The 12,122-nt window shown below is 33.9% G+C and overlaps 4 protein-coding genes across 5 annotated transcripts in view; 2 read left to right on the top strand and 2 right to left on the bottom strand.

The window, feature by feature from the left end:
* On the top strand, positions 1,117-2,345 carry LOC104733541 (the record flags this gene model as incomplete). The annotated part of the gene is given in 2 exon segments (XM_019233418.1): positions 1,117-1,406; positions 1,666-2,345. Coding segments are annotated over 2 exon segments (480 nt in total), but the record flags the coding sequence as incomplete, so codon positions are not given.
* LOC104731795 (probable receptor-like protein kinase At5g47070) lies at positions 2,565-7,160 on the bottom strand. 2 transcript variants are annotated; one of them, XM_010451278.2, is made up of 4 exons: positions 6,312-7,160; positions 3,668-3,907; positions 3,396-3,518; positions 2,565-3,285 (listed from the first exon to the last, which is right to left on the bottom strand). In XM_010451278.2, the coding sequence occupies exons 1-4, from the start codon at positions 6,714-6,716 to the stop codon at positions 2,872-2,874; spliced, it is 1,182 nt and encodes a 393-aa protein (XP_010449580.1). In that variant the 5' UTR covers positions 6,717-7,160; the 3' UTR covers positions 2,565-2,871. The 2 variants fall into 2 exon arrangements, with proteins under 2 accessions (XP_010449580.1, XP_010449579.1); XM_010451277.2 differs by lacking the exon at positions 6,312-7,160 and adding an exon at positions 4,036-4,882.
* Positions 8,816-9,423, top strand: LOC104731796 (AP-1 complex subunit gamma-2-like). The gene is made up of 2 exons (XM_010451279.2): positions 8,816-9,038; positions 9,150-9,423. The coding sequence occupies exons 1-2, from the start codon at positions 8,998-9,000 to the stop codon at positions 9,412-9,414; spliced, it is 306 nt and encodes a 101-aa protein (XP_010449581.1). The 5' UTR covers positions 8,816-8,997; the 3' UTR covers positions 9,415-9,423.
* Positions 10,420-12,122, bottom strand: part of LOC104731797 (coenzyme Q-binding protein COQ10 homolog, mitochondrial) — a 2,386-nt gene continuing 683 nt past the window's right edge. The window contains exons 2-5 of the mRNA XM_010451280.1: positions 12,106-12,122; positions 11,362-11,557; positions 11,115-11,246; positions 10,420-10,740 (exon numbers count right to left, since the gene is read on the bottom strand). Of these exons, the coding sequence (XP_010449582.1) occupies positions 10,618-10,740; positions 11,115-11,246; positions 11,362-11,557; positions 12,106-12,122 (468 nt within the window). The 3' untranslated portion in view covers positions 10,420-10,617. The remainder of the gene's footprint in view (positions 10,741-11,114; positions 11,247-11,361; positions 11,558-12,105) is intronic.

The following is a 12,122-nucleotide window of genomic DNA, read 5'->3' on the forward strand; positions in this document are numbered from 1 at the left end:
TTTTTTTTTTTTAAAAAAAAAAAAAAAAAAAAGAAGTGGTTTTTTATTTATTTTATTTTTAATATATAATTACGTTTGTGTCCTTCACACTCCTTTAGCGTAGTTAACAAGGGATGTTGCCATTTTCCTCAGAATTTATTAGTTGCAAATTTTTATAACATGGGAGATTAATTAGGATTTATATAATAATTAGATTTATCGCCATTTGGCTCTTAGACTCGAGTTAACATAATTGGACATAAGAATTTAAAATTGAGAAATTCTTTTACAAAGAATAAATCTTTAAAAAAAAAGTATAGAAGGGGTTTAGATTGTTTTCCTTCTAATTTTGATCATTCTATGCAAAACTAATATTCTCTCCAATTTTTTTAACTTATCATTAAAAAAAATAGATCAATGTTCTATTATACCTTTGTGTGACTATTAAAATTCTAAAATATTTAATTTTTTATTTATTTAATAAGAAGTAAATAACATAATTTTCTACTAAAGATTACATTGGAAAGCGAAAATAACAACTAAACTAAAACAAAAAATTAGGCCTAAAAATGAAAAATATTTTAAAAATGGAGAGAGTAATTATTTTGTCAAATTAATTAAATCGGTTAGCTGATTTATGTAAATTTACATAGGTCAATCGAAATTATTTTAAACAATCTTTCTAATTAAAAACAATCGCAATTCCACTATTCCACAACTTAACTATTTGATTAGTACTGGTTGTAAGTTTGAGGAAGACTAAAAAACAATAATCATACTAGTGCCTCAATTATTCATCATATAATGGTTAATGGTTAGGTAGTTAAAAATATTAAAGAAACACAAAAAAAGTAGTAAATAAATATAGAAATAAGCGGTATTGCATAAACAAAGAAGCCAATAGATTCTCTCTCACTTGAGTTTTGAGTTTTGAGTTTTGTTCCTCAAACTTGTTGCTTCTTCCTTTGGGTTTTCTCTCTCTTAACCAGAATCAAACCTGTCTTTCTATTCCTATAAAAACCAAACTCCATCTTCCCCTCAACTCTCCCCTCTCCACACCAACCTTTCTCTCTCCCTTCTCCTCATAAGAACTTAAAGAAGAACACAAAAGACAAAGAATAGCCATTAAAAAAAAAGGAGGTTTCAACGAGAAAGCCTTATTTCATAGAAGAAGAAGACGATGGTTTGGCTTCTCTAGAAGCTGGAGTTACGAGTCCTTCTTGTTACGACAACAGTCTCAAGATGAATCCTCAGAGTTATTATTACCAACATCATCACTACTCTGTTTCATCTCCCAGATCTGGAAAATTCCATGATTTTAGATTTGACAATAGCTGTTACGGACAACAGCCACTTCCTCATTTCTTGGACTCTTGTTTCCTCTGCAAGAAACGTCTTGGTGATAACAGAGACATCTTCATGTACAGGTACTTTTACATACATCTTAGTTCTTTGATTCATCATCTCGTTAAATAGTACTCAACAATGAAACAAAACGTAGATTCTACTTTTCTCGATTATTAGCTAATAATAAACTAGATTATTACTTTGAGGTTAAGGTTTTGATTTGCTTGATAAAGTTTAGGTCTTTTTACCCTAATTTTGATTTGCCTTGTGAATTAAGCATCCTTAAAAAAAGATGTATTATAATTTGTGTTTGATTTTAAATTTGTTTTCATTTAACAGAGGAGACACACCGTTCTGTAGCGAAGAGTGTAGAGAAGAACAGATAGAAAGAGACGAAGCTAAAGAGAAGAAACAGAGTCTGTCATCTTCCGTGAAAGCTATGAGAAGAAATGAAAAGCGAAGCTCTTCTTCTTCTCCTACTAGATCTCGTGACTATGCTTTCCACACTGGAACCGTTGCTGCTGCCTAATTTCAAAGTTATAAAGTAAAAAAGTGACAAGAGAATCCCATTAACGCTCATTGCTTTAACAGCTTGTTAATGGGTTTTTTTCTTCATCTAAAAAAAAAACTTAGTTTGAATTTGAAAAGCTCAGAAGAAAAAAAAGAAGAAAATGGTTAGGGAAAAAAATTAAAAAAAAAAAAGTAAAGAAACCTCTCTTTTTCAAGGGTTTTGTCCTTCTCTTTGTTATTTTTTTCTTTTTATTAGTTTTTTTTTCTTTTTCTTTTAAGAAGAAATCAACATGCAATTTTGGGAGTACAAAAAAACTATGGCCAAAACGCCTATGTGAATTTGGTAATTCTTGATATCAAAAAAAAAAAAAAAAAAAGGTAAATCTTTTGTTTTTTAATGGGAAGAAAAATATATTTGTAAGCATCAGACTGGCTGTTCTCTTGTTTTGGAATGATGGGTTTGTAATGTAAAAAGTTTAATATATATAATATAATGATATTGAAATATATTTGTGTTGATTATATAACATTTATGATAGCGAAATAAATTTGGTGTAAGTAATGGTATCAATTCTTATTGGAGTAGGTTTGATATGTCATGATTCATAAACATTATATAATGGGAGAAATTAACAGACAAATCTTTTTCTGCGCATGTTCTGCGAGATCATTTGGTGCAGTACAACTCTTTTTCTTTAATCATTTCAACTTTAAGGAGTAGTAGTACAATTGTCTCTTTTTTTTTCCATAACCTCTCTTAAAAGATTTAAAGATGTTTGAACTTTGGTTGTATTACAAATTTTTAGAATACATCCATCTCTTCCTTAGTTGTGATCACAATTTTGTTTTCAGAATCATATTTTATGGGTTAACCATCCCCCTAAGTACAAGACCAAAACAATGTCTCTCGTTGATGGGCTTAATACTTTGGGCTTTTCCACACAGCTCATATGTATTTGCACGTTAAACGGCATTGTTTGGGAACATAAGTATTCTCTGCTCTTTTCTAAGAAGTTAAACCTCTAGGCTCTAACACTAACTAACCCCTTCCTCTCTCGTCGATTTTTCAACTGAACTTCTCATACCTACAGAGTCTGAGTCCTCAATGATCTTCCTAAGAGTCTCAACTACAAAGGCCATGGTGGGTCTCTCTTTATCGTTCTTTTTCAGACAGTGATCAGCTAATTTGGCCACTCTACTAACCATCTTAATTGGATATTTGTTGCATAGCTTCGAGTCAATGATCATTTTGAAGCTTTTGCTATCAGCAGGATACTTTTTGACCCATTCTAGAAGCTTTTGCTCAGCCAAAGGTTTCATTCGTTCCATTGTTCGACGACCAGTGATGATCTCATACAGGACAACTCCAAAGCTGTAGACATCGCAATGCGTCTTGAGATGACCGGTTAATACATACTCGGGGGCTGCATAGCCGTCTGTTCCAACTCTCTTTCAAGAGAATCATGAAAGAATAAGAGATGAAGTTGTTACTTGTGGACAAAGAAATTACTGTTATGCAATATAGAAGTTGTAAGGGAGAAACGGTAAATGTTACTTACCGCAGTTGTAACGTGAGTGTTGTCTCCTTCTGGACCTTCTCTAGCGAGACCAAAGTCCGATAACTTCGGATGAAAGTCATCGCTTAAAAGCACATTTGATGATTTGAAGTCTCTATATATTACCTGCCCAAATAAAAAAAGAGAGACATGTTTCTAGTTAAACTAGATAATGCATCTAGTTAAAGTACTAGACATGTATATAAATTTTGGTTCGGGCCTAACTACGCATAAACAATCAAAAGGGTTTTTGTTGTTTAGGATTCAAAAATAACCTGGATTTCGTGCAAATAAGCCAATCCTTGAGCTGCACCAAGCATGATCTCAAGCCTTTGTTTCCATGACAACGTTAAGGTTTTTCGAGTGAAGAGATGCTCTTCTAAGCTGCGATTAGACATCAGCTCGTAAACCAAAAGCCTCTCTCTGTCCTCTGCGCAATACCCTAAGAGCCTCACTACGTTTGGGTGATTCACTACGCCTAACAACTGAACCTCTGCTAGCCATTGCTTATGACCCTTTCATTTCAAAACAGAGACTCAATAATAAATACTATATCAGAAATGAATCAAACTTGTTCTTGTTAAAGTTCTCTAATCTTTTTTGCAATTATATCACAAAAAAGATCTCATGATTTATTGCATACCTGTAGACTCTGTCGATTGAGTTTCTTAACGGCGACGACAAGTGGAGGAGAATGAGAATCTGCTCCGGTGGGGTTGTCAATAGTGGCTTGATAAACACTACCAAAGCCACCTTGTCCGATCTTTAGCGTTCTGCTAAACCCACACGTGGCGTCACTTAGTTCCTTGTAAGAGAAAACCCTCAGATTTTGATTTGTATTTTCTTTTTGTTCTCTCTGTGTGTATAAGTCTTTAACACTCGCTGGAGTTGGCAGAGATCTTGGTGTTGGAAGATTGAACGACGATGACGACGATCTTCTCTTAGTTAATTCCGGAGCTGACTTTTCGAATCTTGAGTTTTTATGATCCTTCTCAAGATTACTTCTAGATTTAGGTTTCTTGGACTTGAACAAGAACATACAATTCATATCTCCTCTGTTTTGCTTTTCTCTTTGGTTAGTTTGAGGATTTTGGGTGTATCTTAACTGTGTAACCACTCATATACACAAAAAAGGCACAAGAAAATTCTAAAGGTAAATTAAGAAAAGTTAGATGCTATGATAATGAATGAAAGAGTGAAGACTTTTTCTTTCGTTTGCAGAAAAAGGGAAGATTTGTTTTCTTGGGCAAGAGAGTAGATTGTATGAAGAAACCCTATAATGGGTTTTGGAGCAGATGAGAGATATCAAAATCAGTGGAAGATTAGATGAGTCGTATGAACACAAAAGAGATGAAAAAGATAGGTATTATACCGTATACGTAAAAGACAGAAACTTTTCTATCTATGGGATACACAAGTATATTTCTTGCTTATGAAGAGTTTTGATCGAGAAGAGGAAAATGAAAGGGAACGGCTAACAATGGGAAACTGACGTAGAAAAAACTAAAGATAATACTAGTAAATAGAAGACCAAAGTTATTTCATATTTTGACTTAACAGAGACAAAGACCAAACCCATTTTTTGCTCTGTCTGTATTTATTCATTGCATTATTGGAACAAACTTACAATAAGTAAAGTCATTGTGCGTTTACATATATAAAATGGTTCTTTTTGTGTGTGTGTGTGTGGGTGGTACGATGGATTTTTAGGGAATGGAAATTGAAACTATAATTCCAATTCAAATACCGGAAGAATAGATGTGGTAATAGGACGCTCATGAAAGTAAAACAGAAGCGAGAGATTTTAGTCAAAGTCAATAGTACTCTAGGCTTATATATGTATTTACTGGATTGACTTTGGGTCATACTAGTATTGATAATACTCATAGTTATTGCATAGTTGTTGCAATGCAAGTCAATGACTCAATTGTATATCAGCTTGAAATTTGGACCTTGTAAATTCAGAATTTAGTAGGTACATAATATAATGTTTATATTTGATTCTTTTGTAACTTTTTTGTATCATTATTATATCATTTACAAACCAAATAACACACCGACTCGTTTCTCTTTTCTTTTCACTATTTTTTTAAAAAGTTAATTATAGGATTAGTTAAAATAAAATAAAATAAAAATAAAGTGGGACAAATTCCATATAAGTTTTGACGAAATAAAAAAAGATGCTCTTATTTTGGTCCATTTGGTAGGAAAATGATGAAGCAGAAAAAGGCAAAACCGCGTCTCCGCTTTCGTTCACAAGTCTTCCTCCTCACCTTCCGACAAAATACCTCAACGGTCAACCTAACTCTCAACTCCCATCAACTTAAAAAACTAATCCCATAACAAATCAAAAAGCATTATATGATAGATACCTTGTATAGGTTAAACTAAAATTTATTTCTCATTTCATATGTTTTTATTTTATTTTTGTTAGCTAAATTTTTCCCTAAGTGAATGGCAGGACCATATGTTTGCATGGCTTGATAAATGTATATTTCATATTGACTCATATTAGTATGTTATTTTATCGAATAATGTACTTTCATATCAAATGTTTTTTGTAAACTCCACCTGATTAAAACGGGAAGTTAAACCATGTATTTTCAGAGAACCGAATCTAACATTGGTTTAATGCCAAAACATCTCTAAGACTAGAGTCAAGAGACACACACGGTGACTAAGGGCATTTGCATCGGTGTCCCTAAACACTGTCCTTGGCAATTAAGTGATTTAATTTAAATATAAATTCGATATATTAACAAGATACGTTCTTTATTAGTGGACGTTTTTCCATCGTCCGTCTTTACACGTGTCTGCGTGTGAGATGTTTGTATTGTTTGGGAAGGGTATTCCAAAAAAATCGAAACATCACTTATTTTTTTTTCATCTCCGACTCCCTCTTTTNGATTTATTGCATACCTGTAGACTCTGTCGATTGAGTTTCTTAACGGCGACGACAAGTGGAGGAGAATGAGAATCTGCTCCGGTGGGGTTGTCAATAGTGGCTTGATAAACACTACCAAAGCCACCTTGTCCGATCTTTAGCGTTCTGCTAAACCCACACGTGGCGTCACTTAGTTCCTTGTAAGAGAAAACCCTCAGATTTTGATTTGTATTTTCTTTTTGTTCTCTCTGTGTGTATAAGTCTTTAACACTCGCTGGAGTTGGCAGAGATCTTGGTGTTGGAAGATTGAACGACGATGACGACGATCTTCTCTTAGTTAATTCCGGAGCTGACTTTTCGAATCTTGAGTTTTTATGATCCTTCTCAAGATTACTTCTAGATTTAGGTTTCTTGGACTTGAACAAGAACATACAATTCATATCTCCTCTGTTTTGCTTTTCTCTTTGGTTAGTTTGAGGATTTTGGGTGTATCTTAACTGTGTAACCACTCATATACACAAAAAAGGCACAAGAAAATTCTAAAGGTAAATTAAGAAAAGTTAGATGCTATGATAATGAATGAAAGAGTGAAGACTTTTTCTTTCGTTTGCAGAAAAAGGGAAGATTTGTTTTCTTGGGCAAGAGAGTAGATTGTATGAAGAAACCCTATAATGGGTTTTGGAGCAGATGAGAGATATCAAAATCAGTGGAAGATTAGATGAGTCGTATGAACACAAAAGAGATGAAAAAGATAGGTATTATACCGTATACGTAAAAGACAGAAACTTTTCTATCTATGGGATACACAAGTATATTTCTTGCTTATGAAGAGTTTTGATCGAGAAGAGGAAAATGAAAGGGAACGGCTAACAATGGGAAACTGACGTAGAAAAAACTAAAGATAATACTAGTAAATAGAAGACCAAAGTTATTTCATATTTTGACTTAACAGAGACAAAGACCAAACCCATTTTTTGCTCTGTCTGTATTTATTCATTGCATTATTGGAACAAACTTACAATAAGTAAAGTCATTGTGCGTTTACATATATAAAATGGTTCTTTTTGTGTGTGTGTGTGTGGGTGGTACGATGGATTTTTAGGGAATGGAAATTGAAACTATAATTCCAATTCAAATACCGGAAGAATAGATGTGGTAATAGGACGCTCATGAAAGTAAAACAGAAGCGAGAGATTTTAGTCAAAGTCAATAGTACTCTAGGCTTATATATGTATTTACTGGATTGACTTTGGGTCATACTAGTATTGATAATACTCATAGTTATTGCATAGTTGTTGCAATGCAAGTCAATGACTCAATTGTATATCAGCTTGAAATTTGGACCTTGTAAATTCAGAATTTAGTAGGTACATAATATAATGTTTATATTTGATTCTTTTGTAACTTTTTTGTATCATTATTATATCATTTACAAACCAAATAACACACCGACTCGTTTCTCTTTTCTTTTCACTATTTTTTTAAAAAGTTAATTATAGGATTAGTTAAAATAAAATAAAATAAAAATAAAGTGGGACAAATTCCATATAAGTTTTGACGAAATAAAAAAAGATGCTCTTATTTTGGTCCATTTGGTAGGAAAATGATGAAGCAGAAAAAGGCAAAACCGCGTCTCCGCTTTCGTTCACAAGTCTTCCTCCTCACCTTCCGACAAAATACCTCAACGGTCAACCTAACTCTCAACTCCCATCAACTTAAAAAACTAATCCCATAACAAATCAAAAAGCATTATATGATAGATACCTTGTATAGGTTAAACTAAAATTTATTTCTCATTTCATATGTTTTTATTTTATTTTTGTTAGCTAAATTTTTCCCTAAGTGAATGGCAGGACCATATGTTTGCATGGCTTGATAAATGTATATTTCATATTGACTCATATTAGTATGTTATTTTATCGAATAATGTACTTTCATATCAAATGTTTTTTGTAAACTCCACCTGATTAAAACGGGAAGTTAAACCATGTATTTTCAGAGAACCGAATCTAACATTGGTTTAATGCCAAAACATCTCTAAGACTAGAGTCAAGAGACACACACGGTGACTAAGGGCATTTGCATCGGTGTCCCTAAACACTGTCCTTGGCAATTAAGTGATTTAATTTAAATATAAATTCGATATATTAACAAGATACGTTCTTTATTAGTGGACGTTTTTCCATCGTCCGTCTTTACACGTGTCTGCGTGTGAGATGTTTGTATTGTTTGGGAAGGGTATTCCAAAAAAATCGAAACATCACTTATTTTTTTTTCATCTCCGACTCCCTCTTTTTTGTTTCTTTCTCTCTCGACGGCGACTTGTTTTCCCGGCGAAAGCATCAGTTAATTTCGTCATCCGAAATCGATCTGTGGTTTCATCTTGAAGAGTATCCGCCGGTTCCAATCTCACGAGGTTAGTGTTCCAACGCCGTTTGCGAATTTAGGGTTTGGTATAATTCGATATTGATTCTCGATTTAGGGTTCTCGATTGAGTCTCTGATTTGTTATTAGAGTTGGATTTAGGGTTATGGGTTTCTAAGATGCAGTGGATGTTATCGAGATTGCTATTAAGCATCATACATCGGATGTCACAACTAAGGCAATGGCACTCATTGCTCTGTTAAAGGCAATAGGCTTCTTGTATTTGCTTACAGGAGGGTTAAAAGTATTATAGGACAGAACAAAGGTAGCTTTATCTTAGAACTGCAACAAAGATCTATGGAGTTCAGTTCAGTTATTCAAAAGCATCAGAATATAAGGTAATTCTTTCGATGATACTGAACATATCTGTTCTCATCGATTTTGGATGAGAAGTTCCATGGATCAATATCTACTAAATTTTTCAACACAATCGATCTAAATATATGCAGATCTACCCTGCTTGAAAGAATGCCGGTCCTTGATGAGGCAACATTTAGTGGAAGGAGAGCTGGTTCTTTACCTCCATCTGTGTCAACTTCTGGAAAATCTTCGCTTAGTATTCCGAATGGTGTTGCTAAAGCTGCTGCAGCTCCTCTTGTTGATTTACTTGACCTGAGTTCTGATGATACTCCTGCACCAACCTCCTCTGGTGACAACTTTCTTCAAGATCTTCTTGGTGTTGATATAACGCAGCCTTCAGCACAACCTGGTTAGATTTCCAAACTTATACTATACCACTCCACCAGTTGGAACAAAAATCTAACTTATAGCATAGCATCTGTCTTGTCAGAGATCTGGTATGGCAACTGATAATGATAACCATCTATCTAGCATTATTTTCTTGGAGTTTTAGTTGGAACATAATTCATATACGTTTTTTTAGTAGCCGATAATTTTGTCTGGTCATATTTCCTCAACTTATTTGCTTCAGCTGCAGTATGGCCTGTTCTAACTATAACCTGAACAACTTTTTGTGTAGTTAAGATATGTATGTAGTGTTACGTTTTGTAAAATGTTTGGGATGTTCAGTTGTGAAGTTGCATCTTAATGTCTACATCTTTGAGCTTGTTGTTTACCCCTGCGTCTATCAGTTTCATGTATGCAGCCATCGCAAGCTGGAGCGGATATTCTTTTGGATATGTTGTCAATCGAAACTCCTTCCCCTGTGCAAAATGGCTCGACGAATGGAGACTTGTTATCTATGCAAGATATTGATCCATGGAACTTCTCATCCATGGAACTCGACGAATGGAGACTTGTTATATGTTTTATTTAAATTAAAACTTTAATATGTTTTTACATATTTATTTAAATAATTAATTTTTAAAATTAAAAATACTATGAAAGACCACACCCTGAAGGACACCAATGCTATACAAAACTTAAAAAACTCTCAAAATATGAATAAAATAATTGAAGGACACCAATTCTGTCCCAACTGATGCACATGCCCTAAGAAAACATATTTTTCCTTTTGAGTTCAATGGTTATGAACTTATGACCAGTAATATGACTAGTTTATGACAGGTGCCCAAGACTTTTGGTTCCCCACTAATGTTCATCTTCCAAACCTTTAAAGACTTTTCCATTTTATTGAATAATTTTCTACTTTCTAACTTTGTAAAACACCTTAATATGACTGTTGCGTCACCACATATGTCGTCATAATCAATATTATTAGATTAAGAAAGAAACAGTTGAACAAAGAAAAGACTCCAATAGAGAGAAATGGGTGTGTTTTATTTTCCTGCTTTTACATTAAACAAACATCTCATGTCATGTGTTGATCTTCATTTGCAAAAAGCATTCATATATATGAAAAAGCAAAACATGCTATGCCGTAATCGCTCTCTGAGCAATCAAAATGAAATCTAAACTGATGTGTTACTTCCATTATCTGTATATAATAGATATGTCTCAAGCTCTTTGTTCATATGCGTTTTCATCTACTGGAACTCCTGGACCATACACTAGTCGGCATCGGTCACTAAATGCTCCTACGAGTCTGGTTGCTACCTCCTTTAAGAACATTGAAGCTACCTGCAATAAACGAAAAAACACTTTCAAACTACTTGCAAGGTTTTAATATTATTAACCAAGATTCAACTTGAGTAACAAAGAGGACATCATTAATTTCTTTAACATTTCTTATCAACAAATTTCCCAACTTTTAATCTATTGTGGAAGAAAGAAACCAAAGTTTTCTTGTACATTTAAGCAAAGGAACAAGGAACTCATACTTTCCTCATAGCTTTCTTCGGCTACTAACAATACAAGTTTCAATCTTTAGAGGAAGAAAAGAATCATAATCTTGTTGTAGATTTCTTCGATTAATAACAATTCTCAAGCACCATCCATTACTAACTATTGGACACTTAAAAGTTCAGAGGTAGTGTGAAGTAGTTTTTTTTTACCTGGCGATAGAGAGGCGAGTTGAATTTGAAATCCACATGGAAATGAAGGTCGCAGGTTCCTGGAATGGGTCCTGGCTTAAATTGCCAGACGTTTATTAAATGGTCAAATAGTCCCGTGTCCCTCGCAGTTGTCTGAAAAGCAAGGATTCATATCATGTTGTGAAAATCCATCAGTCACTCAAGTCAAAACCAACAAAAAAACCAAAAAAAAACTGAAAACAAAAGCAAAAAACAAGTCCTTGCTTACCTTAATCCATTTCGGCCTTTCGGATTCGACATGGGAAATGTAACTCTCAACAAGAAACTTAAAACCAATCTCCAGTTCTGCATCGAATGATCCATCTGGATATTCTTTAAGAACCTCAGAGCGTTGACACCAAGGAACAAACCCGTGGTACAAGTCTACAGCTGCAACTACGTTAAACATTTGCTCCGGAGAATACCTGTAATATAACAAAACACAAATGATCTTCATTGCTGAAAATATGAATGAGCTTCAAATCAATAACGCATAGCCAAAGTGAGATTCTCAATGTTTGCAACAAACAGTAAGGATAAGGATTCCTCGGATACATAAGAAGATGTTGCCACAAGCAAAATCATTAGCAAATTCTAACATAACACAGAAGTTGTATCTAAACCAACCGATTATCATTATTTTGGAAACTTAGTTCATAGTATATCAGTTCAAAAACAAGACAAACACAAAGGCAAATATTCCAATCCTAAAACATTTAAAAGCCTAAGATGCTTATTAGATCATTGAAACCCTCCTTTCACTGTGTGATCCACAAAACAGGAAATAAAAAAAGCCAACATTTCAGTGACACATAAGGGCCACAAAGCATCGGAATAAAGCGGTTAAACATTTCTCAAAGTTGTGCCCATTTCATATCAAAGACGCGATTGTAAGCAGGAGATAATCGACAACAGAGGGATAGAATCTGAGTAGAAAGATCTGAAAATAGGATCAAAGTTTTAATGAGGTTACCCCAAGACACGACGCTC

The sequence above is a fragment of the Camelina sativa genome, chromosome 12, assembly GCF_000633955.1.
Source record: "Camelina sativa cultivar DH55 chromosome 12, Cs, whole genome shotgun sequence".
NCBI classification, from domain to species: Eukaryota; Viridiplantae; Streptophyta; class Magnoliopsida; order Brassicales; family Brassicaceae; genus Camelina; species Camelina sativa.

What these genes read in the sequence shown, in the direction of transcription:
- LOC104731796 (XM_010451279.2), top strand. Translation starts at nt 8,998, where the DNA reads ATGGAGTTCAGTTCAGTTATTCAAAAGCATCAGAATATAAG. An exon ending in CAAAAGCATCAGAATATAAG is followed by an intron (nt 9,039 to 9,149) that starts GTAATTCTTTCG and finishes AAATATATGCAG; the next exon opens with ATCTACCCTGCTTGAAAGAA.
- LOC104731795 (XM_010451278.2), bottom strand. Translation starts at nt 6,716, where the DNA reads ATGAATTGTATGTTCTTGTTCAAGTCCAAGAAACCTAAATCTAGAAGT. An exon ending in TCAATCGACAGAGTCTACAG is followed by an intron (nt 3,908 to 6,311) that starts GTATGCAATAAA and finishes TTGAAATGAAAG; the next exon opens with GGTCATAAGCAATGGCTAGC. An exon ending in ACACTCACGTTACAACTGCG is followed by an intron (nt 3,286 to 3,395) that starts GTAAGTAACATT and finishes TTCTCTTGAAAG; the next exon opens with AGAGTTGGAACAGACGGCTA.